Source organism: Phytophthora cinnamomi (genome assembly GCF_018691715.1).
Source record: "Phytophthora cinnamomi strain GKB4 chromosome Unknown Contig63, whole genome shotgun sequence".
Classification (NCBI taxonomy): Eukaryota; Oomycota; class Peronosporomycetes; order Peronosporales; family Peronosporaceae; genus Phytophthora; species Phytophthora cinnamomi.
The window spans coordinates 409,536-433,953 of NW_027150996.1; the positions used below are offsets into that span (position 1 = coordinate 409,536).

At 51.7% G+C, this 24,418-nt stretch overlaps 2 protein-coding genes across 2 annotated transcripts; both read left to right on the top strand.

The window, feature by feature from the left end:
- Positions 1 to 2,983: 2,983 nt before the first annotated feature.
- IUM83_13195 (Phospholipid-transporting ATPase 2) lies at positions 2,984 to 3,304 on the top strand (the record flags this gene model as incomplete). The annotated part of the gene is made up of 1 exon (XM_067937856.1): positions 2,984 to 3,304. The coding sequence occupies one exon, from the start codon at positions 2,984 to 2,986 to the stop codon at positions 3,302 to 3,304; it is 321 nt and encodes a 106-aa protein (XP_067787000.1).
- A 2,456-nt stretch (positions 3,305 to 5,760) lies between these two features.
- IUM83_13196 (putative RxLR effector) lies at positions 5,761 to 7,470 on the top strand (the record flags this gene model as incomplete). The annotated part of the gene is made up of 1 exon (XM_067937857.1): positions 5,761 to 7,470. The coding sequence occupies one exon, from the start codon at positions 5,761 to 5,763 to the stop codon at positions 7,468 to 7,470; it is 1,710 nt and encodes a 569-aa protein (XP_067787001.1).
- Positions 7,471 to 24,418: the final 16,948 nt, after the last annotated feature.

Genomic DNA, 24,418 nt, shown 5'->3' on the forward strand with positions numbered 1-24,418 from the left:
GCATGCTCGTCTCGGCTGCCTAGTTCGAGCGATGGGATGCAATGGATAAATGACCCCCCCTCCCCTGGTCCGAGGACCCAGGGCTCCCGATGCGAGTTCAAACTGCCTTGGAACGCTTCGGTCCCCCTGTGAGCAAGGCTATGTCTGAAAGAGTTACAACTGAAGAGCTGGAAGAGTACTCCTAGAACGCTCCTAGATGATAGGGGCCTCGATGCGGCCATTGCCGCGCTTCCCCTCGCCCTAATAAGGCTTTCGGTGGTAAACGCATGCGTTTCGACTGTTCCTCACTGTTTGCCTCGAACTCCGAAGTGTTGGGAACGCACGGCAGCCGAAGCAGCCGCGACAATGGCCTGTTCGAGTACGTATACGTCGTGGTGGCGCTCACGGCCGAGAAGAAGAGCAATCCCGGACTACGCGGGGTACCCGATCAGCCAGCCCCTGACGGCGAATCCGCCGCTGGTACCCCGGACGGGAAGCCCTTGATTGGTACCGTCGGTGAGGTTAAGGCCAAGTCTGCTTCCTTCATCGACTACGTCCTGGCCGAGATGCTCACCGCCACCGGAGCGGTCGCCAGCCTCATCGACGCCCGCATGTTGACGGTAGTGGGACGAGCGGACGCACCCCTGCGCCCTTACCACAGCGACCTCCACGGTGCCTTGGGACACCCTCTAGACCGACTTCACGTTGATATCATCCTGGGCACCAATACACTCAAGGCTTACCGTGTCGCGGTCGACCGGGACGACAACACAGTCGCTATCAAAGATACTGGCGAAGTGTTCCCAATTGGCGTTCCTCGCACGGAAGAAGTGCATCCCTCTCGAATCAGTTTCATGGTTCGAATTTGCCCAGATGGACAAGACTTGGTTGGCTTGGAGGTCCCAAGTGAAATTGCCAATGAATCCACTGTGGAGGTGGAAGTGCTCGTGGACCTCGACGCTACTTTCCAGTCCTGAAGGTATCGCAGCATTTGGAGGCTACAAGAATCCTGATCACTCTCGGCAAAAGTTACGCTGGTGACTCCCACTCCACACATGCTGTGGAGTTCATGTTTACCGCTGTTGCAGACATGACTCGTCTCCAGCGGCAAAGACTGGGGTACAGAAGGACTTGAATGCCGTGAAAGCTGCTTGGGCGAAGTACGTAATTGGACGCAACAAGCGCAGCGATCGCCTCCGTGCAAAGATGGATCCGTACACCTTGAAGTGGGGCAGCAGCGAGGATCCTGGGCTCTTGGAGGTGAAGCATCAGTTCGCGTTCGAGCCGACCATGCCTGGTTACACCCTCGAGTACCTGGCTTGGGAGCCCACGACCGACGATTGGCTGGACGAGATCGCAGCTCTAGATGCTTCAGAGGCTTGGCGAAACGAGTGGATTGATTTGCCGGAGCGGCACCCCTGCAACACCACGTTTGTCCCGTGCAACCCGTCGACTCCGCTCTTCGTTCCGACCGGCTTTTCGCCAGTCGACGTTGGTCGTCAAGTCGTTACGAAGTTCGTCGCTGCAGCCGAGCGAATTAAGCCCAGGATGGGTTGCCGAGTTTGGTGATGCCCGTGTTCCTGCTGTGACTCGGTCTTCTGCCAGCGCTACATCTGCTCCGGAGGGACAGGCTTTGGACGCCGCTGGCGATGATGCTTCCGGCGACTCGGGTCGGCTTGGTGTCTTTGCTCGTCTAACTGTTGCTTCTGATACTGAGATGTCGACGACTGGGCAAAAGCGGCATCCGCTGCGATCCGGCAACTCGAGTTCGAAGGGATAGTCTTTACCCTTGTTTTATCCAGAAGGGTCCATACCGGGTGCGCCAGTTTCTCGGTGAGGTCGGGCTTGACACTCTCCATGTACAACCAAACCCTGCTGCAGACATCAAACGGAGCCGGCAGCATCAGTTTCCGGCTCAATTCTGCCAGTCGTCGGTGATTTTGCCGTGTCCTGTAGGACATGTGCCCCCTGGCTCGTAAACGGTTGGTCTTGCGTGTTCGCTGACGACTCGCGAGTCGTTGGTCGCCCGGTTGTTATCGTACTGTGCGACGGGTCGCTTGGGACAGAACCCCCTTTTCCCATAACGATTGATCTTGCGCTGTTGCCGACGAATCGGGCTCCCGAGTCTTCGCCAATATCACCTTCCCTTTCATACTTAGTTTGGCGTCGTGTCTGTGGGCCCTGCGGGTTTTCTTGTTAGCCTGGTATTCCTTGGCCATCTACATAGGGACGTGGAGCGGTATGCCGATCTCGCGGTGCCACGCTAGTGGGTCTGACTGCTTGAGCGTGCCGCGTCATACTGAGGATGACATCGCTCTCACTTTGACTGGGCGCCATCCGTGCACCAAGTAAAATGGTGTTTCATACCGAGTCCTGTCTTGGAAATTTGAGGCGAGGCGGGTGAACGCCTTTATCGTCCAGGTGTATAGTGCGAGTGCCCGTGGAAAAAAAATGGAAATGGAATTCCACCCACGGAGTACCTTTGGTGTCTGTCACCACGCTCCAGTCCCCCAACACATTGAATGAGTTGGAACTGGAACGGGATCGGGGATCCAGTATTGGCGTGTGTCCTTGTGTCAACCCCTGGCGGTACGTTTAACTTTGGCGAACCGGAGTTGCCACCTGAAGTTGTTAATAATATACAATTGATTATACAGAAATGTATGTCGCTATGGGACTGTCCTTAATGGAGTAATGATCAGACTGAATGGTCGGAGTCGCAGTCAGACCCGTAATGCATAATAACCAACCACACAGAGATACAATGCCGAGCTAAGCGTCACTCAATATTCAACCACCACTTATTCTTTGAGACCCTTGGGTGGGGGGTCTATACACCAGTCGGCAATCGGGTCTTCATCCAGTACACTGGTCAGTACTGGATGAACACAGACGCAGAAGCAGTGCGGTCTCAGACGCTGCAATTGAGCGGCGACGCAATGGACCGAAGCCGACGTCTTACGATCGAGGGCACCCGAAACTGTCTCGCTAGAATGCAGCCACGTTGGTGGAGCTCACGGCTGCAACTAGAGAAGAGACGTCAGCGACTCACTCGACCACGTCGTCTGCCTCGGCCTCGCCGTCCCCACTGCAGGAACAGGTCGAGCCGCAGCGGAAGAGGAAGCAGTGCGTCTTCAAGAAGCGTAAGGCGACGCACACGATCCGCAAGGAACACAAGGCGGCGCTGGAGAAGGAGATCGAGGCGCCGCAGGCCAGACTCGAGGAGATCAAGCTCCAGGTGCTTGTACAGCAGGACGAGGCGGCCAAGTCGTATCACGACCGAGCAGTGGAGAACGCCGTTCGATCCAGGAGTCGCACCTTGTGAAGGCGAATGGGCGCACGCTGCTGTCGGGCACACGCACAACCCGAGCGACCTGCGTTATGTGAGTGCCAGAACCCTTAAAAATAAATTTTGGAGTCACAAGTGTAGCCTTCGCTTTTCGTAGGATCGTACTTATTCGGCACTAACCCGCAGCTTTGATATTTGTGGCGAGATTTAAACATATTAGAAACGACAGTTGTGTTGCGATATAGCTTCGTATATTATCTAAAAAATCTTGCCCTGTTAAAAAACGCCTGTAATTGCATTTACATCAGTTTTCTGCGACATTGATTATCATACGGGAGGACTGACTTTTTGAGTTTTTTATCTACCGCATCGCCCCTGTCCTAAGCGAACTGTAGTGTATGCAGTTTACGGTACATCTGTTGCCAAATCTCATAATTAAATGATAAAAAGTAAAGGTTATAATAATTCTTGGTATTTTGGACCAATCAAAAAGTATGGACACGGCGGGAATCGAACCCGCGTCCATCCGCATAAAATTGCGGTGCTCTTTCCCAATTGAGCTACGTGTCCAAGCTGGTTTGGTTACCTTCGCAATTAAGTCTCATCAAAATAATATGTTGTATTGTGCATCTAGAAAAACTCATCGTCGGAGCTGCTGGAATAATCATCATTACTACAAACCTGTTTGCCTGCTGCAATTTGGGTAGAAGTGTGCAATAGCTTCGTTTACAGAATAGCCAGCAGCCAGGAATTCGAGAACGCGGCGCTTGTGCGTATAGTCGACTGCAATGCGGGTGTAGCGCTTTGGCTTTTTGCCGGTTCCTGTGGTGCGTGGTCTACCCATAGCACTTTGAACACTGAGACCGAATGGCTGGTGGCAGCCTATAATTAGCTGGTCAACATGGAATTTTAACTACAGACATGTGGTGTCAATGCATTGTTTTCATTGGCTAAAATAAAAATTCGCTTAGGACAAAACTTCGCTTATGACTGGGGCGATGCGGTATTGATCATTTATTATTGATCATCCATACTAAAAGACCACGGGACTATCATAATCATTGATTATGGATGTTCTGTGGTGTTTTAGTATGGATGATCAATAATGAACGATCAATAGTCATTGATTATTAGGTTGGTTAACTAGTTAGTTTGCAACCAGCCAAATATCAAATCTTCACCAAATTGCATGTTGGACTTTGTATAAAATGGTATAGCACACGGGCGACAGACGCGTCTGTGAAGGAACAATCAATTCGGGGGTAACTACTCCTTTTCCCGTGATTCTCGATCTTTTCAGCTAAACACAATATCAAGTCCAATCCAAGCATCCCCGCTATCTCGAGCAACTCGGACACCTAGCCCTGTACTTCTCCTGAGCCAGTCGACGCTTTTGTTTGAGCTTGATGCCGAGTTCAATGAGCTTGTTTTGCGACCGTCTGTACCAATCTCCATTTTCGCGCCGAAGAGGACAATGAGAGACGTGCACGTTGGTCAGTCCCACACACAGCCGAAGAGGACAATGAGAGACGTGCACGTTGGTCAGTCCCACACACAGTTGAAACACGTCGTCGTACAGCCGGATGCCCGACGCGGCATTTTTGACTTGGTCTTGTATGTGGGCCCGAGAGAGACCGAGAAACTCGGTGAATGAACAAAACTATCGCCAAGAACCTCATGCGCTCGGGACAGATGAGCTAAATCGCGATTGGACATCTCTCCCGAATATGATTAACCTTATCGTGTTGAACTAGGGTTTTCCCGTTAGATAGAGTGCCTTGACATCTGTCAAGACTTCCAGCGGGATCTTGTTCAGACCCCCCGGGTTATCCCGGTTATGCCAATTTTACAGTCAACTCGACAAGAGGTCTATTGTAGTCCCGTGGTCGTTTAGTATGGATGATCAATAATTAATGATCAATAATAATGATTATGATAGTCCCGTGGTTTTTTAGTATGACGGACATGCACCTGCATGATGTACGTGCTGGATGGGAAATGACATTGAGTGGTGTAGGATGTTTGTGTCGTTGTCTGTATGTGAGCCTTCCTGCCTTCCTGCGCTGCACGGTACAGTGCACCACTGGCTACGCTTATTATCAAATTCGCTAGCAGTTCACGTCGCTCGCAGTTTTCAACTCGCTCTTCACGCACATCCACCTTCAAGCCGAACGATGCGCAACCTCCTACTAATTGGTGCTATCCTGCACGCTTTCGTCCGGCCCATCGCCGCAGTCGCACCGGCGACAAGCCCCAACCTACTTGTGTCCGACTGGGATCACATCCACACAGCCAGCAAAATCAGTGTCTCTGGGACGAGGTTGTTAAGAACTAGCACTACCGACAACGACAATGACGTTGAGGAGAGAGTGGGACCGTCCTTGTCTTTCGCCGAAAAGGTCAGAACTTTCTTCTCGTCGTCCAAAGTGACCCCAGAGCGACTCAAGAAATGGCTCGACGAGGGGAAATCCGCTGACGTAGTTTTCGCTCGCATGAGTCTTACCAAGGCCGGAAACTGGCTGCTCTACTATGACGACTTCACTCAGTGGCTCAAGTACGTCGACGGTTTGCGGGCCAAGAACCCTGCAAAGGAAACGTCCGCGATCTCGAGACTGACCGCTTACTTTGGCGACGCTACGCTGTACAAAATGATTGACGAAGGGACGAAAACCTCAAGAACGAAGGGGCTTGCAACGGAATTACAAATCGAGCAAATGAAGCTCTGGGTGTCCGTTGCAAAAAACCCTGACGATGTTTTTCATTTTATGGAGTTGGACAAAGTGAAAAAGGATATTCTCAGCAACCCGGAGTTTTCCGCTTGGGCCAAGTATGTGGACGATTTCAACGCGAAGTATCCCGAAAAGCAAGCGTCGATGATTCCGACGCTCTTGAAGAGCTACAATGATGCTACTCTATTCCGAATGTCTGAGACGGCGATGAGCGTGGAGGGAACCAAAAGTATCGCCACCAAACTCCAAGACCAACTGATCAGAGTCTGGCTCAACAGTCGAAAATCTCCGGATGAGGCTCTGGAAAAACTCGGACTCGGCATGGCAAGGAACTCTCTTTTGGAGCATCCGTTCTTCAGTAGTTGGCTTAAGTACACGAATGCCTACAGCACAAAGTATCCGCAGGAGGAGTCGACAGTGATCAAAACACTAACGCGAAGATTCGGCGATACGAACGTGGTGAGGATACTTGGAGCGGCAGTGTCAAAAGATGCTACACGAAGTATTGCCACAAAATTGGAGTCTGCCCAGCTCGAAATGTGGTTCAGAAATGGGAAATCTGTCGACGACGTACGAGAGTGGCTACGTATCGATGATATAGGTGACTTCACCGGTATACCTCTCCTCAACACGTGGGTCTCGTACTTGAATGTCGTCCTGAAGGAGAACCCTGGAAAGGCAACTGAGTTGTTGACAAAGTTGGAGACTCACTTTACGGACAAACCTTTCAACCAAATCCTCCAAGCAGCCATGAAGTTCCCCAGTATGGAGAGCGCTGCAACTAAAATCCAAGCAGAGAAGATCAAGGGCTACTTGGCGAGCAATCAAAACCCTGTACAGGTCTTTAAATGGCTAGACCTTGATAACGTGGGAAACGGTCTATTCAGCGACCCTTTGTTCACGAAATGGATGAAGTACGCGAAAGACTTCAAAAAGAAAAACTCGAAGTACCAAGAATCTTGGTTCACGCCAATCCACATGCATTACAATGACTACGAGGGGATGATTGAGAGAGCGAAGAACAATCCGAGCACCACGAAACTTGCCAAACTCCTGGAGAGGGAGCAGTCCAAGTACTGGCTAGACGAGAAGCATCTCCCCCAGCACGTGTTCGAATTCCTGACATTGGACAGCGCTTACAAAAAGACTCTTGCCAGTCCGACCTTCAAAACATGGGCCAAGTATCTGAACGACTTCAACCGTCGATATCCCAAGGACAAAACGACGATGATCGACGGACTCCGGGCTAACTACAACGACAGAGAACTTCTGGAGATATTTAATACAGCGAAGAAGGAATCCAACACAGAAAAGCTAGCGATGAACTTGGAGAGCGCTCTGGTCAACAAATGGGTAGCTGAAAAGAAACCACTGGCAGATCTTAAAACGGATTTCGATCATTTGGGATTCGCCGATGGGCTGCTCGAGAGATATGCCGAGAAAGTAAAAGCGCTGTCAGGAACTGCCTCGTAAAGACAAAACCAAGTCTTGGGCGACATTGCAGCAGTATTATATCCGGTTTGCTTTGCTTGCTCTCTCCCGTTCATAGGTGACACCCAGGGTTCCATCACAATGTGGTGGTCGCAAACTCTGAAAATCTGGCTGCCCGTCCCGGCCGTGCCAACTCGAGACAGACCGTGGGTGGCCGTGGGCTTTAGTCGAACAGCCGTGAATGGCTGACATTTTGAGCAGAGCACGACCATGAAACGTGCAAAGAATTGGTTTGCTCTGAACCAAAATTACCGCCTATGCCGCAGATCCTTCCAGCTTTCAAACCACTACAGTAGCTGGGGGTTTAAGTTGCATTGTGTTACAGGTTTGGAGTTATTGAGCATTGCGTTGTTGCTCATTGGCTAGAAAACGTTGTAAAGAGAGCGCACCGTGTCCCCCCAAAACCCTCATTTAAAGATGCAAGTGACGTTTGTTTACCTGGCCCAAGCGGCGAACTCCGGGTTGCAGAGAATATTTTTCGTCACTTTGTCCAACCCCATAAAACGAAAGAGACCGCCAGGGTCTTTCGCAACAGATGCCCAGTGCTTCGTGTGCTCGCTGGCAATTTCGTGGTGTCGTGGGTCTTTCAATCATTTTGTACAGCGCAGCGTCGCCGTAATGAGCAGTGAGTATCGAGATTGCGTGTGCGGTCATCTAGGCGTGGTTTGGCGGGCTTGCTGAATGTTTCCATGCTCCTAGAGGGCTCTAAAGCCATACTCTCCATCTGATACGACGTCAAATTCAGCGTGAAAAACATCATCACCCATAAGACGTCTGCGACTACGACTACACTCTGCTTCCACCAATTTCGCAATCTTGATGACTACTTTGATCGCAATTAACCCTTTGGTGACTCTCTTACCTAAACTACACTATAGAAATTATAGTTATTTTCGTGTAAAAGGGCGCAATAAGCGCCCCTTTAGTAAATCACTGTACTTTGGCGAATGGAGATATAGCTCTAATAGGGCGCAGTCAGCGCCCTATCTGTACTTTTAGTGGTGTTTTTTTTTATTGGTTTGATTTGTCCATCATCGTGCGACTAGCCAAACTATGTAGGTACCACGTACCAGCGTCCATATTTTACAGGGTAAGATAAATATCTGTTTTTTGTAGCTGGTTCCCGCCGTTACGCACGTGTTCGACCCTTCGGTAACATCTTCGCGAAGACTCTCGACTTCGAGTCGTCCGTCGCCGTTGCGCTTGCGGTCGGCGTCGCACCTGCCCAAAATTGCGACGATCAGGCGTGCCTGCTGCGCCGCGACAACTCTGCTAGCTCGCTGCACCTGGGTAAGCACAACTCGGAGAAGAGCAGCGAGAAGTAAGAAGTTGTGGAGATGCTACTGGCCAAGCCAAGCTGAAATTGGCGAGATATCACGCGCGCGTTTGAGACAGCCCGGGCACTGATTCCTTTTATGGTTCTCATTGACGAATTCCAGTCACTCGTCTGCAATCGGTCGCCTCCAACCCAAGCATGACCTCATGACGTCAAAGCTGTCGACAGATCATCTGTAGCGTTACCTTTACCCAAGACCGCTCCATGCCAATTTGAAAATGTCGTGTATTTCGGTCTGCCCAACGCCAGTGAACGAGACAAACTGGACATTCCGCGCAATGAAATGCCGTGGGTCGAGAGGCCGACATCGCTAAGCTTGTGGACCAGACGAGCGGCGCTGATTCGGCGTCGTTGACGGCGTTGTACCAGTCTTATAATCGCAATCCAGGTCATGTAACGAATACTGGGGCGCTGGGCGGTATCCCGGATACCGCCCAGCGCCCCAGTGGACGAACAGGTGAGAAACCTTGACTGCACATACTTATTGGTGATATCGACTGGCGAAATGATTTCTGCTAGACCCAGTGTACATGTATTGTAATGGTTGACTTTATCGCAGGTTTGGGGAAAACAACTTTGACTTCTAAGGTCCCGAGCAATAGACATGTCAATACTAATACTCGTTCGCAGTAAAGATGCAACAATGGAAAACAATGGTGCCCTTGAATTATTAGAATCATCACCACCAGACGATTCTCTAATCACGAAGTCCGTAGGCTTCAAGAGTAGGGGGAGGGAAGGAGTAGCTAAAGAATGCTGGGTAGAGCTAGAGTTCGAGGGGATACGTTCGCTGGTAGCGTAGCAATTACAACTCTCGTATCGCTTCGCCCATCCGTTCCTTGGCCTTCGCTCTGCTGCGACTGTTGCTCCTGTTCGACTAACAATTGGAGTGTTCGTTGCTCTTTTTCTCGAGCGCCTGATACCTGGTTTTCTTCGTTCTACTGAAGCTGAACCAGCGTTTGCTTCAGGTCCATAGACAGGTATTTCAGCGTTTCGCCCATTATCCGTGGGCACTCAGCTCTGTCCGTCGGCGTGGCGCCTTCCACCAGCATATCCCTCGTGTTACTTCATCAATATCTTGAACGGTATGCTCTTGAATGGCTCGTGGTTGGGCGGGATCTAATTCCTCGCTCAGGCCCCTGTTGATTGTCAGCACCGCGAAGAGACCACGATGAGGTCGACTAATATTCAGGTGTGCTAATGCTTGGGCTGAAAACTTGGCGCAGTATTTTAAGAGCTTCCTTGCTAAGTGTCTGCTTTGGCGTCTTTAAGTCCCTCACTACCGCATATCGAGTAGCAGCCAGAAACCTGTAGCCACCGTTTGCCGTAATGCCACAGTGTTCTGCCGTGTCGATCTGCTGTCGGCAATAGCAGCAGCTGCTGCAGTTGAAACGTCTGGGATATCACCTCTGAAACGCCAGGTATCTCAACTTTGGTTCTGGATCATGAAGGCGCCCAAGGGGATTCGGCTGATCTGGAGAAGATGTAGTAGTTACAGTAGTGTAATGGAGGCAGGGCAGTGGCAGCGATGCATTTGTGAGCTCGAAATACATGTCAGTTTGAAATGTCCTCCCTAGTGCGCGATAGCTGTAGTGGGCCTACTTTGGCTCACTACTTTAGGTTACACGTCGCGCTACGTGTATGAGGAAGCGTAGGAGTTTATTAATAATTTGAATTAATTATACTTGAGTACACAAGTATAATATAAATCAAATAAAGACTCCAAGTGACTTAAATGAGGTAAAATGAGAACTGTATTCCTTGTAAATTGATCTTCCTCCTAAATCTGCTAAAACTGTTTATCATCTATGAAAGGGGTTGACAGCGGCTGGCTGTCAGAGCACCGCCAATATGCACGTCTCTACTTGGTAGAAACATGCTGCTTTCTACCAATAGGACCTTTGGGTATGTGTAAACCACTCATTGTGGTGGCCCACTTCAATGTATCCATTGGTGTGACTTACACCAATGTGAGGAAGTATCTAAAACCTTTAACAGATATTTATCTGTTAAACCGTAAGTGACAATTGTCACGCACAAGTGACTGTTGTCACTTGTGTGTGTAACCCCGTTCCACTGAACGCCCGAACACGCTGGACACCATGAAGAATCACTTCCGCCGCATCCGGGCGACGCGACGCAAAGGCATCGAGGGATTCTCGCACGAGGCTCTTCAGTTCTCGTGGTGTGCGTTCATCCGACGCTGCTCGAGCAGCTAATCGAGGCGGTGCTCAGGGGAGCCGTTCGCACTGGACCCGCTCTTCGCGTTCGCGTTCTCTTTCGCCAGGACGCTGGCGTTCTCGTTCGTCGCGAAGCACGCCTCGGGATCGCTCGCAGACTCGAGCGCTTTCTTGTAGTCGCGAACAACGTCTGGAACGTCACGGAGAAGGTTGGCGCGATCCTCCCACGTATCATCTTCAGCAGGAAATGTCTGCTCCCCGAACAGGTAAACCCTGAACTTGACCAGTGCGTAGCGCATGGCGAGGAGTTCCTTGTCGTGCACTGGATAATTCCTCTCCACCGGCTTCAACTGGCGGAATTGGTAGCTAACCACTCGCGCTCGGCCCTCCTCGTCGAATTGCATCAGGGCACACCCGATGGCGAAGTCGCTCGCGTCGCAGACGGCGTGGAATGGTTTGGACTCGTCCGCCAACATCAAGACGGGCGCGGACGACAAGCTGTTCTTCACCGAGTCGAAGGCGACCTGGTGTTCCTGTCGCCACGACCACATAGTGTCTTTCTTCAGTAGCAACGACAATGGCTGGATCAACTTGGCATAGTCCTTCGTGTACTTGTACAAGTGATTTGCCATGCCCAGCCACTGACGCAGCTCGGTGGGATTTGCGGGAGTCGGCCACGAACATATTGACGCGACCTTCTCGGGGTCAGCACGGACTCCATCTTTGCTCACATAGCAGCCTAACACCGGGATCTCCGGTGCGCAAAACACGCATTGCTTCAAGTTTGCGTACAGCTTGTTGTCTCGCATTTCCTGGAAGACTTGCCGAAGGCGTTTCAGGTGGACTTCCACCGCGCTGAGCTTGCCCTCAGCGCGACTGTGTACGAAGATATCATCGAAGTAACTCGGTGCGAAGTCGCGAACTGAACGCAACACGTGGGAGACCATGCGATTAAATGATGCCGGTGCGTTCTTCAATCCTTGGGGCATTACTAACCACTCCCTGCGCATGCCGCTCGGCGTGCTCACTGCGGTGAGAGGAATATCGCACTCTCTCGTCAGGATCTGGTAGAACCCATCGGTCAGGTCTAGATCGCGCTACCCGCCATGGAGTCCAGCACCATGTCCTTCCTTGGGATTGGTGTCTGCGCGGGGATGGTGGCATTGTTCACCTTGTTGAACGCGAGGACAATGCGCCACCCGCCCGTCGCCTTCTTCACGCAGAATGTTGGGCTCGAGTGCGACTAGATGCTCTCGCACACATGCCCTGCCTTGCGGCGACTCTCGAAGAACTCGTCGATGGCTTTCACCTGATCCCGCGGAAGCGGCCACTGCCGAGTGACACAATACTTCGTTCCAGGCACGAGGTAGATATCGTGGCGTACTCCACGATCCGCCGGAAGGTCGGCAGGGATCTTGTCGGGAAAAATGTCCGCGAACTCGCGGGCCGTCTCGTACACCGGGTTGCGCGACTGTGGTGTAGCGGGATCAGCGAAATCTGCGAGATTGCTAGATCCAACTTCCCAACAGTGCCCGGACACCGACTAACGGAGGGGGTACCCCGATGATCCGTGATCAGTGCTGAACTCCTCTCCTTGTGTACCCGTCGGTAGGGCTGGATCTTCCTCCTCTGGTAAATTCTGAAGAGTCCCAGTGTTGAAGTAGGGATGTCTTGGCGAGACGCGGGGATCCGGTGGAGCAGCGCGGAAATCTTCACTCTGCTCGCGGTTCTTGGTCCAGATCAAGTGATTTCCAACTTGGGTCGGCCTGGATCTGGATCCGGCTGAATGGTTGCATTGTGGCGTATTGCTGGCCTTTGTTGCGACTTGGTAGGTCGCCCTTTGTCGTACTTGCCGCTTCCTATAGCGGGATCAGTGCAGTTGAGAGTCAAGGATCCACCCGGCCAAGTAGTTAACTCCGGATGATCTGGGATCTGCGCTTGCAGGGAGTTCACTAGGAGGGTTGATCTGGCCAAGATATTATGCAGATTATTCAACCGACACTAGATCTGCTACCCAGTACCTTGCTGCTTCTTGGTGGGCCAATTACGTTTGCGATTCCAGGCGAAGGCGAAGGCACTTGCGTTGTCCAAGGCAAATTTGGCTCTTTGGGGGTGAGGGCTGCTTGCTGACGCTTGGTAGTCTTGGGGTGCGTGTGGAGCCAAATCCAATCTCCACAGCGTACGTCGAGCGGGGCCAATATGCGTTTTCCCGCCGCGAGTCCAGACCACTCGAGCACTTCCAGAAAAATCCGACTCTGCTTTATGGTTATGTCCAATCCTATCCCAAAACCATATCACCCAATCCGAATTTATCTTCCCATCTGTACCTGCCGGCTCTACGGACCACCTCTACCATCATTACATCGTTGCTGTAGTCGCCAGATCACCCACTGAGTCCCAGATCAGCCAGATCCGGATCCGCCTGATTCCCAGATCCGGATCTGATCCTCAGATCCAGATCAGCCGATCTCCAAAGTGCCTTGATCTGGGTCGGTCTGTGTTGATCTGGGGTCCCTGGGCTGTTTCGACCTTCTTTCCTTACTTCATGCATCTATGCCGTCTACCGGAGGCATGGATCCGCCCTGGGGTACGGGATCCGGATCCAGATCCACATGGGTACATGTGATCTGGATCCACCTCCCCCCGATCTGCTTGATCCACGCTGATCCTCGCTGATCTTGAGTCCATCGGTCGTCGCAAACTCCTTTCTCTACTTCACTTGCTATTGCCACATCTGAGAGGCCCAGATCCGCATGGGTGCATGTGATCTGGATCTGGACCCACATGGGTACATGTGATACGGATCCCACCGTCCCTGATCTGGGTTAACTTGTCTTGATCTGGGATCCTTCGGCGGGCGTAAGCTCCATTCACCGCTTTGCGTATCCTAGCCATCCCTCAGAAGCCCAGATCCGCCTCGTTACAGGTGAGCTGGGTCTGGATCCGCATGGGGACATGTGATCTGGATCCAACCACCTCGGATAGTGCTGATCTGGCCTTCTGCCGAATGTAGTCTTTTGTGTCATTTTGTAGTATTTCCAGTAGTCTCCCTTTGACACCATACACATCTGATAGCTTGGATCCACCCGCATCGCCAGATCTACCTGATCTGGCTTCTTCGGTGTCACATTCGCGATTTCGCGACCACGCCGAGATCCGCCTCGTTGCCGATCACTTCCAATCACCACTTTTTCGAAATCTACTTCTCCACACGACTCTCGCAGGGCGTCCCAGGATTGCGCCGCAAAGCGCTCCTCGCGCGCCGACTTTGGTTTGGCGTTCTTGGGTCGGGACAGCGCACCACCATGGTCTCGCCAGCCTTCAGGGATCGCATGAAGTTCTTCCAGGACAGCCCTGGGAAGCGCGTGATGGACTTTGCTTCGCGAGGCGGACTCGCGATTTCTACAACGCGCGATCGGCGTGGAACTCCCTCCGCGTATTCAAGGACAGACACCGACTCTTTTGGTGGAGTGGCTGTCGCCAGTGGCTCCGGTCGAGGCTTCAAGCAACGCTTCTTCTTCTTCTTCTTCTTCTTCTTCTTCTTCTTGTGCTTCGAGCGGGTGCTCGAAGAGGACGCGTCGGTTTCGCTAGCCGATGAATCACCCTCCTCTAGGTGTGGGAGGCCACGCTCGACCACACCGGAGGCACCATCGGGTTGCGGGAGTAGTACGCGTCCAGCCACTCACTCAGCTAGGGACGGGAGCCCGCTTGACCGTCATCACGTTGTGCGACGGGAATCCCTACTCGACCGTCGTCTCGTGCGACGGGAACACATGCTCCACCGCCGACTTGTAGCTCGGCGGGAACCCATGCTCGACCGCCTTCTCATCTTGCGGGAACTCACGCTCTACCGCTGCATTGTTCAACGGGAACTCACGCTCGACCGCCGTGTTCTTGATTGGCTTGGGTTGTGGGAGAGCCCCGCGCTCGACCACCCCGTCTTCACCCTCGCGTTCACGCGAGGGAACTTTTCATCCACATCTAACAACACAGCACCAGCCATGCATAGAGGGCCATCGCTCGCTCTGTGCACGACTCGCGTCGTGATGTTCTTGTCTACAACGGTGACATGAGGCCAATCTCTTGGGGCTACCGAGAGGTGCGTTAACACTTCACGAACGTCGAAGCCGCGTCGACGCTTGACTGACCGAGCTAGCCAGTCTGCAAGCTTGACTTCCACCTCGCCCGGACCCGTCCGGATGCGAACACGCTGAGGAAGCGCCGACAGACACGACGCTTGAGAGGAGTTGTTGGTCGCTCCTGAGTCCAGGGGCGCGCGCAGTGGGCGCCAGGTACCGACGACATGAAGACTAGCAATGATCAGTCTCGAGTCGCCACTTGTAGTGGAGGCATTAAAACGTGCGTACGGCACGAAAGGGTTAGAAGGTCCGGTTGCCACCGGAGGAGCCGGGCCTTCATTCCAGCCAGTAGGGCGCCCCGCACCTACTGGCCCCGACCATTTTTTGATTGAGCGACCGGGGTAGCATCGGCATCGACGTGCGCGAGAACGGGAGCTGGCGCGCGGCATTCCGCCGGGCGGCGACCAATCTTCTGGCAGCGGAAGCAAGTCAGGGGACGAGAGTTCCGTCCACTGCCCCCACTATGAGACTTGCGCCGTCGATCACCCGACGCTTGAATAGCGTCGGTCTCCATTGGCTCGGGCGCTGAAACCCGAGAAGCGTCCGGCATGGCTCGGGCGTACGATGCCGCCACCACGTAGTCCTCGCGGAGAGCGAGAGCCAACGCCTCCTCCGGGGAGAAGTGTTCAGCGCGGATTAGAAAGTACCGCGTCGTGCCCTCACGCATCCCGAACACGAAGACGCGCACCTGCAACGCCGTGTCGATAGGATGCGTAATGATGCACGACTCGAGATGTCGTGTCTTCTGGACGTAGTCGCCCATGGACATCTTGCCTTGCTTGAGGGCGAAGAATTCCGCACGAATACGCAAACCATCTTGTGGCGGCTCGAAGGCGAGCCGCAGATCACTATGGAGGGCCTCCAGAGTGGGGAACGGGAGAGGATCCACGACGAGTTTGCCGAGTGCCCACTCCTTTGCCTTCCCGAACAATCGGGAGAGTAGAAAGCTGACCTTCGCCTTCGGCACCATGATAATCCGCGAGGTGATAGCGATGTCAATCTCTCGGAACCAGCGGTTCAGTGGTAGTCGGTTGTCGCCCACGCCAGAATACGTGGACGTTTCCAGTTTCACGATATCGTTCTTGGATGGGCGCGAGGGAGTTGACACCCGCCGATTCGTGTCGGCGAGCTCGCGTTCCATGAACTCTTGGGCGGCTTGGCGCTGTTGTTCCGGCATCGCTGAGCTCAGCAGCGATGTGAGCTCAGCAGCGATGTGACGACACCCTCTCCTGACACTGCTGCGAGGCGGTGGAGAGCTTCCCACTCAGTGCGCGTGAGGTGAGGGAAGGCACCATGTTCCAGGGTCATCCCTGAAGGCCCAGACGTCAGGACTTGGATCATCTTGGTCTTGGACGTTGGAAGGACTACTAAGTGCTACCAGGTGTAACGGGCCAGGTGAGTGCCCGTCACTAGCTTACACGTAACGTGAGGAAGCTTAGGTTCAGACTAGGAATTAAGAAGACCAAGTAGTCAGTCTTGGTGAAAATTCAACCCAGTTTTATTTTAGAGCCAGGGCGGCTGCCCCTGGTCTCTTGCAAACCACTCAAATACAAGTCAGCACCTAATTGGGTGAAATGGGGTCTGCCCCCCTTATTTCAACCAATCAGGCGATGCCGTATCAGCCCACGCGAGCCGTGTGCTGATTCACCTACTTATGTAAATTCAACCTACCTACTTATGTAACTGTGGCCCATTACAAAGGCCGAGCAGATTTGAGAAGATGTAGGCGGGCCTGCGCTCGATGTTGGACTCTCCGTTGGCTGGCTAACGGGCTTCCCCAAGCGCCACGAGCTACGCTATAGATCGAGACACGGCGAAGCTGGCTCGGCAGACGCTGATGTAGTGCGAGAGGGCCGCCATGATGCAAACGTTAACGGACAGTCTGCATACAAAATAGACCATCTTCATGCAATGCAATGGGACTCGCTGCTGTGGTCTTCAAATGAGGTCAACGCTGTAGTGGCTAAAACCTGCAATAAATTTTCCTGTGCATGAAAAATACAAACAGCTGGTGTCGGAAGTAAGAGTACTACCGGTAGCCATTTCGCGGTCATACCGCTTTAGCTTAGGCGTCTGCTGGGGCTTTCGATGGGACCTAATAATCGTATCATGTTTTCCGGCTTCAAGGATTGTCACTCGGTTGAGTTGTTGACATGTGGGCACTCTCCCGAGGCAGGAGCAGGTATCATACGGAGTTGCCACCTTGCAATGTTTCGTAGGAACACCCCAGCTCCTGGTAGCGCATATTGTGAGGCCGATTCAAGACGTACATCACGCATGAGACCAGGTGGCTCTTGACGATAATGAAGATTTTCATGTCCTCCTTGAGCAACTGAGAGTCCTCGCGAGGCATGTTGCTGCAAACCGTGGTCCAGATGTACGTTGATGCCGTTTTAGCCTGACGTAGGTGGAGGGACTGTGGCGCCAGCGCTCGAGGTTACGCAATGTATTTTATGAGCACGATTCTTCCAGCCTAAAGGGCAAGCTCTAGCTCGCGTACTCGCGTACACGTGTATTATTGGTTTAAACTTGACTTCGTTCTAGCATTCTATTCGCCAGATTTGACTGTTGTAGATTCACCCATAATTGGTGTGTCCTTACTGGGTAGGGAGTGCTCCACACTAATTAGATGTGGTAACACACCAAGTTTATGCGATTGCGCCAAGTCTTATGTGATGATACGAAAAACTGTGTGGCACTCCGTTTATCTGCATGTCTGCTGGTTCTGTCTATGTACTCACTTTCCCAATCACCTGACGCATCACAAGTACTTCCACCAAGTGCCCAATGCTTGTCCCGAATCCTCAGAAGCTACGTGCGCAAGCATGCCATTTCTACATTTGAAGCGAGCCTGATATCCAACAAACTACATCGTAAAAGTTGTGGTCAAGATCTTGTGATGCGCTTCATCCTCGCCGTGATGCGAGTGCTGGTTGTTGCTGTCTCAAGCGAAGTGTAGTTCACCGACGCTGATATCGCCCCAGTAAGTAGCGACAAAGTCGTCCATCGTCTCCGGGGAATCTAGGGAACGAAAGGTGAAGAGAGAGGTGTAGTGTCTGCGGCGCATTCTGGACGGTTGTAACAACTTCAACGCCCCTGCGACACCGGCGTGCCTTTCTTCTTCGAAGATCGTGAACCCAAGTCAGCCGTCGCTGCCCTATGGGGTCATTGGGTTCACTCGTAGCTTAGTGGTTGTCACTAGTTAGCTAGCAAGATGCCAGGGTAACCTCAGTTCTCATTTTGCACAGCAGAGTTTACGTGGTTTGGTAGCTGCGCATTTGCACTGACACCCAACTACGTCGACAGCGTCGACGTCCAACACTCAAACGTCACAGACCATTTTTCATACTGTGCAGGAAAATTAGCCCTGGTCCAAGTGGATGAAGACTGCACTAGTCCTTCTTGGTCTCGGTGTGGTGTCGGCTGTTGTCGTTAGCGGAGCCAAAATAGTGAGTGCATGAAGTGATTCTTCAAAGTAGCGTCAATGCAAGGAAACATCGCGCCAGGATTCAAATACCTCACGATTTTGACAAGAGATTGGCAGAGTGTCAGCAACGTGGATTAAATGTAGGGTACGATGTTTTACTCATTTTGTTACTGGGATAGGAAGCAAGTTTAAAGTCTCTGAACCCCTCAAACGGTATCTAGAATTTATTGCGTACTGTAGTAATGTCGCGTTGGGCCCGAAGATTGAAGTGGGTGCGAGTGTTGGTCCTGTCGAGAAGCGCGGTAGTTGTGGTCGATGTGCGGGGTAGACGGTTTATTTAATACTGAATTGCTACTGCTAGCCTAACATGCATGCCTCGCTGTGCTCCTACGCGAGCACAGGGCTCTCTTTGCGTATTTCTGGGGGTTTCCTTGACTATGTGCTACCCTGCGTCTTTTTGTTTTCTTTTCACTTATTTTCTACTAAATGCATGTTCCATATTTCTTTTTCATGTTTTTCCTACAAAATGCATGTTCACTGTGACGGCTGACCCTCTCGGGTAGCTGTCACAGGAACTTCAAGCCTCTGGCCGCGAGCTAGCAATCCAGAGCCTTTGCGCCGCATCGATCTGGTTTGCTTGCTCAGCAGACCAGAGGTGGGCCTGACAAGTAACTAGAAAAAAATGTAAAATCTCTTGGTGACATATTCCTCCCAGTTTCGCTATTGTACCTGTACCAAAGTGGAAAAAGCCAAACGAGGGCTCCTATATCCTATTAATACACGTAGACACAAGCGCCTTCGTTCGCCGCACAGGTCGTCTCGGAAACATTTTGGAGCAAGGCAATTGTTTAACTAAATAAAACGGGGTCCGAATCAATGTTTGATTCTGATCCCTAGGTACAATAACTCATTGCGTAGGTGGCGAAGAACCCAGAGCTGATCGATGCAGGACTGGCGCTAACGCAAAATGGGGAGGGTGTCACTCTCTGTCGGCCTGTGTCCGTGACCATGGAGGCCAAGGTCTATCACGGTCAAGTCGTCGCAACTGGAGATGATATTGTCATGGTTGAGTCGGATGGCGCCCAAGTTGATGTTCCCGTTGACAGTGCCAAAGTGGTTGCCCCCGTTGTAGCCTTACTCCTACAGCAGGTTGTATTCGGCACGAACAAGTGGAGTTCCGAGGCCATCAGCAATCTACACGCGAAAATACTGTCCCGAACGGTTGGTGGTGATGGTTTCCACGGGAGCCGGTATACCAATTAGATACTGAATGGACTGGCCGATGCCCAATCCTACCTGAAGCCAGATTCCCGTTGCATCTGGCTAGATCCGCAGCCTGGGCACGAGGCACAATTCCCAATTCAGCATGCTATTGACTATGCATTCTACGTTGATGACAAAGCTGACCATGCGCCTGCGGACCAAAGCAATTCGTTTTGTCGAGCACCTGAAACACGTGTCGTGCCTAGAAACACTGGTAAGAACACCCAATAACGTCCTAAAACTGCTGAGCAACTCGAGCATTTCGATCCCTTCAATGATGATGACAATACGGTTCCAGAGGAATCTGCCCCACGCGAACAGTTTCACAGTGACATCAACAATCACCGGTGAGAAATGTTGTCGGCCCCCAGCGGTGACCAGCGATGGCAATTCTCAACCTCTTCCGCAACGACAATGGTAGTGATAATCTGAACAAGGATGCGTTGGTCGTGGAGAAGCTAAGCCACGATCGCGAATTTCTCGACGCTTTCTTCAGATTATGATTAGTCCAAGTCTACTGCGGTGGCAGCAGGACGGTCAGGGAAGAAGAAAAACGATCTCTGTCCTTACAGCGTTCCGTTGCTATATATCAAATCGACGGTCGCCAAACCCAAATACGAGTTGACACCACAGCCAGAACGTCAAGAAGTTCACGTCAGGTTAACCTCGGAGCGTCACAGAGGTAAGGACCCTGATACGCATGTGGATGATCAGATTCGTTCTGGGGCCGTGCTCTGCAAGTCTTTGCCCAGCGTTCTCACCCGTGTCTACAACTGCTAATTCGGCATCGAGGGTCTTTCGGTCATGTATATTCGGTTCGTGGATCTAAAGAAATGCATGGCGTGGGTTGACTCGGGTCGTCCCAACTTCTCTCATTTCTCGGCCACAGCAGACTTTGAACCGGCCCCAGCAGCAAGCAGTATCATTGGTGCTGTGCGTGTCCTTCAAGTATTCGCAACTGGATACTGCGTAGCAAGTGCGGTTGAACTGGTCGATGCCATCATTGCTTTCATTTTATGTGTCTGCGCTGGGATCCAGCCGACGTAGTCGTATTTGTATGTTGGGTAAGCAATTGCATCGCCAATAAAAGACCCTCAAGCAATTCGGCTTCGGTGCCAGGGCCCCCGAAAAAAATATTGTCACTGCAGTAATTTTGATAAATAACAGCAAGTTATTTATTTTCTCAATCATGCCTAGATGTGCCCGTTATTTATGTTGGGCCACATTATTTCAGGTAATTTTATGTGTATTAAACCCTAAATTATTTCTTGCAGCGCCCAGCCAGTCATTCTGCTGTTCCTTTACAAACTTCTGCAAGACCACTTTCAATTTTTCCTCTTGTAGTGACCCCCACCATGGTATTTAGTGCCCAACGCCCCACCCGCACCTTCACTCCGGCTCAAGTGGCGGGCTTCTTCTTCCGGCCATGCAGAGACGAATACGATGAAGTGGTTCCTGAGTATCATCGGTGTCGTTGCGGTACTGTTAGAAAGCAGACTCGCCGCAATGGGTTCTCAAATCTGGTGTCACATGTTAGAAGTGAGCATCCTGATTTCGAGAGTCTCATGGTTGCTGCTACTTCAGCCGAAACGGGGTCGATTCTCAACTACGTTCGCCGTTCCTCTCTCAACCTTTTTAGCTGGATGGAGTGGATTCCCAAAAACAATCTTCCGCTCTCATTTTGTGAAAACGAGGCGGCTAGACGGTAAGAATTATGGATGTATATTATATTTTATTAATTTCTACTGAGTATTTTCTGATGCGTTCGCAGGTACTCGACTCTCAATCCAATCTGTGTGGAGACACTTGTCTCTGGGATGACCAGCTTGATCAAGGCGGTCGAGCGTTCGATCGCGTTAGAGATGCCTGACCGCTTTGGCCTCATCTTTGATGGATGGACGCATTCATCTGAGCACTACATTGCGGTATATGCTTGTTACGAGGTTGAAGGGGAGGTGAAGATTCCGTTGCTCTGCATGGCTCCGCTGCTGGAGGAGTAAGAGGAGGATCTATCGGCGCGCGGCCACATGGAGTTCCTTGCAACCATGTTACCCCGAAATTTCGGGAAGCAACTGGATCAGTGCTGCTTCTTGGTAGCCGAAAACCGCTCGGTGAATAAGAGGCTAGCGACGCTGATGGACGTGCCGCTCGTAGGCTGTGCTAGTCACCGCCTTAACCGAGCAGTGCAGGCTGACATGCAAGACTACGAGGAGGAACTGGATACAGTCCAAAAGCTTATGATTCGGCTGCGATCACTGACGCAGTCAGCTAAGCTAAGATGAGTATTTAGTATTTTATCTGAGCGACACCAATTATTAATTTTGCATTTAATTATTTTATTTTATTAGGATGAAAACGCAACTCCGCCCGGTTATTCGGCAGGACACGAGGTGGTCATCCACCTTCGCCATGGTGAACCGATATTTCAAGTTGCTCGAGTTTATCGACAGCGGAGACGACGACATCGCCGATTTGATGCCTTCACCTGCGTGCAACCGCCGTCTGCGCGGCTTGCTCAAGGACCTCAAGAAAGTGGAGTCAGTGTCAAAGGCCTTGCAAGGTGAAGGCGTCTCGTTACTGGATGCGCAAGTCTGGCTGGATGGATTGATTTCCATAAAGCCGCACTACGCACGTTACATCGGTACGTTTTTGTTATTATCTATTTAGTTTTATTTTACTAATACTAATACTGCATGTACCTCTGTTAATTAGGACCCCGCGCTGAGATAGTGCATAGTCCTGACTTCGAGTCGGGGTGCGTAAAAGTACTGGGCGGTAACACGTCCCGACTTACACGAGCTGAGAAGTCGATTCTGACACCGTTCGCTGTGAGCAACCAGCCTGCTGAGACCAACGATGACGAGGAGGAGGAATCCTTCGTTGAACAGCTCAAAAGCGCCGCCGGTTGGCTGCGAAGAAGACGAAGTACAAACTGCTTCACATAATCCCGGCGACATCGAACAAGGTCGAGCGCTTTTTCAGCGTGGCTCGCATCACGTTCGGACATGAACGTCATGGTCTGATGCCAATCACCTTGGAGATGATTATTTTCTTACGAGAAAACGCTGCCTATTGGGACGCCAAGACGGTTGATGAGGTCATGCACTAGTAACTTCGCTCTTCATTCAATACACGTGAATGTGCGAAAAAACTGTGGCTCTGTGTTCTTATTGACACCAATTACTCAATTATTTATTTACCTTCTTGCGCGCAGGTCATAATGTATGTTTGGTGCAGCCTCGACACTTGCCATAATTTATCCAGGCTCGAAGCCCATGATAAATATAAATATTATTTTCGGGTCCCCTGTTCGGTGCACGCTAGACGATCCTCTTCTTCACGAAATATTGCAAGAAGCATAAGAACGACGAATTAAACAACTGGGGCAGAAGAGCACGCTACCGATCTCACTCACAGCTGGATCAGGTGCATCCGCAACTACGGTGCCTCAATCGCCCTCGTCCAGGCACAGGGGTAACAGGAAAGGCCTTGGCCCCATTCAACCAAAGGTACCAAAGCAGAATGACCCACAAGAAGGCAGCCGTCGGCTATGCGTGCCTTTTTTCTATCGAATGCAGAATGCCATACTGAAGTTCACGACGGCGCGCATGACGGACGAGCACATTTCGATCAGAATGTACTTGATCCAATCGTCAAGGCCGAGATCGGCAAGCGCTTTGGCGGGTTGAAATCTCTGTATAAGAACTTATGACTAACCACGGGTCGACAGGTAGCGCAGTCACCTGTGTCATGTGGTTCGCTGCTATCCAGTCCAACACACCCTGCGCGTAACGAGAAGCGTGCCATTACTGTCTTGAACAGATCAGAGTACAAGCAAACACAATGCACAAGCTGAACGACGTTGAGCCTGCCCTCGCTGTAGATAAATTCGGTGATGTACTTGCATCAACAAGAGTAACATCAAGCGCGGCTGTAGAAATCTCCGTTCCGCATGTGAATCGTACAATTTCATCAACAGCCAACAGTTGAACGACCCTTTGAGCCTGTCCCTGCGGCCGCAGGGTGTGAACTCCAATGGCACAAACCCATCATTCGGCCGTCCACGAAGCTGCCGAAAATCTCCGTTCCGTAGCTGTCGGTGTTGCGCCATCCGTCGTATAACTTCTGAACGAAGCTGGGCCTGCCTTCAATGTCATTGCGCGTGGTCGATCTCTCGCGTCGCCGCAACCAGTGGCCGCTGTGGATGCTGCAGAACGTCTCTGTTCCAGAGTTTCACCCCATTTATATGGTGAAAGCTCATGTCAGGGCCAGACAGACCTACTTTCCGCTTCGATACCCAAACCCACCCTAAACGAGAGTGTCGCTTCTCTATTATCTCGTACAACGGCAGTTCCCGAGTGCGAGTACGACCTGACGAAGGCCTCGCTGCGAACTCTGGACCTCGTTGCAATCATTCGGGAAGAGTTGGGGTTAAATCTCCTGACAGATGAAGCACGGATATCCCAGTTGCATCGAAATTGGGAATTCCGACACACAGATCGCGTTGGAAGTGACAAATCAGCTATCGGCATGGTTACATGCAGCTCATTATCTGACATAATTCGCGCGCGGTAGCTGAGTGTGG